This window comes from Monodon monoceros, unplaced genomic scaffold (genome assembly GCF_005190385.1).
Source record: "Monodon monoceros isolate NGI ecotype Baffin Bay Population unplaced genomic scaffold, NGI_Narwhal_1 Contig8148_ctg1, whole genome shotgun sequence".
Taxonomy (NCBI): Eukaryota; Metazoa; Chordata; class Mammalia; order Artiodactyla; family Monodontidae; genus Monodon; species Monodon monoceros.
The window spans coordinates 1-2,934 of NW_021703592.1; the positions used below are offsets into that span (position 1 = coordinate 1).

Consider the following 2,934-nt stretch of genomic DNA (forward strand, 5'->3'; position numbering starts at 1 on the left):
GGCCACCACCTCGGCGTTGTACACCGGCAGCCACTTGTAGGGGTTGACGGTGACGCAGAAGAGGCCCGAGTAGGTCTGAAACGGGAGATAGGGCAGTCATGAGAAGTTGGAAGGGAGAGCCTGGGATGGGCAGTGGTGACAGGCAGAAGAGTCCCTGGTCAGCCCAGCTGGCTTCTCTCTTCCTGCAGCTGACCAGGGATGGAATAGGGGCAGAGAGCCCTTTGGGAGAGTTCCAACCCCCTCCCCGTGAGAGAATCGCCCCGGCCTACTTTGGACTCTGTGCAGGACAGGCTGCCCGCCGTGTGCAGGACACACTCACGTAGATCATCCAGGCTGCGTAGCGCTCCTTGAGGTTGAAAAGCACCGCGGGCTCGTGCAGGAAGGTCAGCATCGCCATGTCCTCAATCTTGTCGAACTTGGGCGGGTTCTGCTGCAACACCTGGTCCTCCTTCACGGTCACCGTCTGGGGAGGGGTTGGGGCAGTAAGACAGGGGTGACCACACTCCCACCAGGACCCTTGCCAGCCTCGCCCACTTACCTCCTCCCAGAGTACAGGCTGTGACCTGGCCTCGTTCCCCTAGCTCTTCTCTCACCAGTGCCTGGGCCCTTGCCCATAGCTTCCCATGACACCAGATAATTTACCTGCCCACTGTCTCTCCCTTCCTAGGGACTGTCCTAGATTCCCTGTGTCTTGCCAGTTCCCCAGACCCTGTGCCCATGAGCATCACCTTTCAGTCCCTGCTTAATTGTCTAGGGCTGGCCACTCTCTGACCTGTGCACACACACCTTACCCTGACTCCTGGGGGCAGTACTTCAGGGAATCAATTGCTCAGGGCAAACCTTGCCACTAATGGAAAAACATCTCATCCATCTACCCTACACTCTTCATTGGTTCGATCACTGTCAAATGGTTCGATCTCCACTGGTCAGTTTGCCGTGCCCTGAGGTCATGAGATCCTGCAAGTAGGTATTCCAGCATTTTTTACAGTGGAGAAAGCTGTGGATCGAATAACTAAATGATTTGCCGGCATGGTGGCTGCTAGTGGCAGAGCTGGGTTCAGGGTCAAAGTCCCCAGAGGTTCTGAGCCACTGCTGCTGACCAGTGGCAGTTCTCGTGGCCGGCATGAGGGACCAGGACTGTGGATTTCTGAGTGCCAGTCGTCAGCTCTGGACTGAACATTCTGCTCAAGAGTTCCTGCTCTTTGCGTTCATCGGTAAAAGTTTGCTCTTGGTATGGCTGGGGAGGATTGGGGAGACTCGGTTCATGGAGGAAACTGAGGCAGAGTGGAGGGACGCAGGTTTGAGAAGGGAGCTTCATTTGATGCTGTGTCTATGCCCTCTTTATCTACAAGTCCCCTCTGAAGAGGAAACCAGCTGAGGTTTTCGGCCGCCAGCATCCTCTCTGGCAACGGGCTGGCATGGGGCCTCGTTACACCTGCTCAGACCTAACAAGAAAGGTCAGTTCTTACTCAGATGCTGGGCTTCTCGAGGGGGCTCATCCAGCACCCCCGCTGGCTTTGGCTCTTCTCCAGAGCCCCTCAGCTCCCACTGCATGTGGCTCCACCCCTGCACCCACCACCCCGTGCTGTGCCCCACACACCTTGCCGTTCTCCGTCTCGGCAGTGACCTTGCCTCCCTCCCGGGACAAGATCTTGGCCTTGACAAACTCTTCCTTGTCATCCGGCACGAAGCACTCAGTGCGGATGTCGAAAGGCCGGGTCTGGGCCTCTAGACGCTCCTTCTCTGACTTGCGGAGGTACTGGGCTGCCGCCCCGAAATCGGCCATCTGGGCATCGGTCATCTTGTCCCTCCTCTGCGGCTGAGACAGGAGGGCCCAGGCCTCAGTGGGTGGCATTGCCCTCTGCCCTTGACTCTCTGCCCCACCCCCTCACCACCTGGGTCCTATCAGTCTCACCTCCCTACCTGGCCTGGGTCCAGCCCTCCCCAACTCGGGTTCTGCTTCCCTTGCCCTCTGATGTGAAGCTGAAGGAGAATCTGTGAGGGGTCTGCGTGGGGTGGAATTGGCTAGAGTTTGCTAAGGCGAGGTGCTGAGCTGCTCAGAGGAGAGCAGCAACCTGGCTTCCAGGAGAAAATTGGGGTGGTTCTCACCCGGCGATCTCTTCACAGAGAATCCTGGAGACTCTGGACCATGGGCGGAGCCACAGAGGTACAGCCAGGCAGAGGGAAGAACAGACAAAGAGAATGAGGAACAACGGAGGCAGGCCCGTGGGGAGAAGTAAGCCAGGAAGCTAAACCGAGAGCCAGCCGAGTGGGACAGACCGACATGGGCAGTCGGGCAGATGAGAGGCAGGGAGACAGGAAAGAAAGGATGCAGAGCTAGTAAAAGTGAGAGGAGTGGGATGTGGAATCCGAGTTGGAAACAGAGAGGCAAGGAGATTAGAACACGCAGCTGTGAAGGGCAGGAGGAGAGACAGACAAAGAAGTATGATAGTGACAAGTACTGACAAAGACCAAGAGGCAAAATAAAATTGGACAAAGAGAGGGAAGCCATCCAAGGAGGGACAAACGTGGAGAAAGCACACGCAGGACACAGAAAGCAGGAGAGGACAGATGCAGGGAAAGAAATGCAGATGGGAGAAGAAAAGAGGTTTCTGGTTTTCCCCTTGGAACCTCCCCTCTGTCAGTGGAAACTTCCCAGGGCTGGAGAAAGTCAGTTTTAGCAGAACCCTTGGGCCTCCGACTGACCTGTTGGGGGGGCTCTGAGGGCTAGCTACGGAGCTCCCACCCAAACCCCATCTTACCTGGTTCAGAGGAGTGTCAGTCTGTCCCTAGAGCATGATCCTTTATATCCTGCTGCACCCACCCACTGCCTAAATTTGGAGTCCTTCCCTAGGGACCCTCCCTCCCACCTCTCTCCCCTCCTGGCCCCTCCTCCCTTGATCCCTTGGCTCTGGAGGTGACAAGAGGACAAGA

At 56.8% G+C, this 2,934-nt stretch overlaps 1 protein-coding gene across 1 annotated transcript; it reads right to left on the reverse strand.

The window, feature by feature from the left end:
• Positions 1-6: 6 nt before the first annotated feature.
• LOC114891673 (myosin-6-like) lies at positions 7-2,208 on the reverse strand (the record flags this gene model as incomplete). Its single annotated transcript, XM_029215897.1, has 4 exons — positions 2,110-2,208; positions 1,601-1,819; positions 320-463; positions 7-75 (listed from the first exon to the last, which is right to left on the reverse strand). Coding segments are annotated over exons 2-4 (414 nt in total), but the record flags the coding sequence as incomplete, so codon positions are not given.
• Positions 2,209-2,934: the final 726 nt, after the last annotated feature.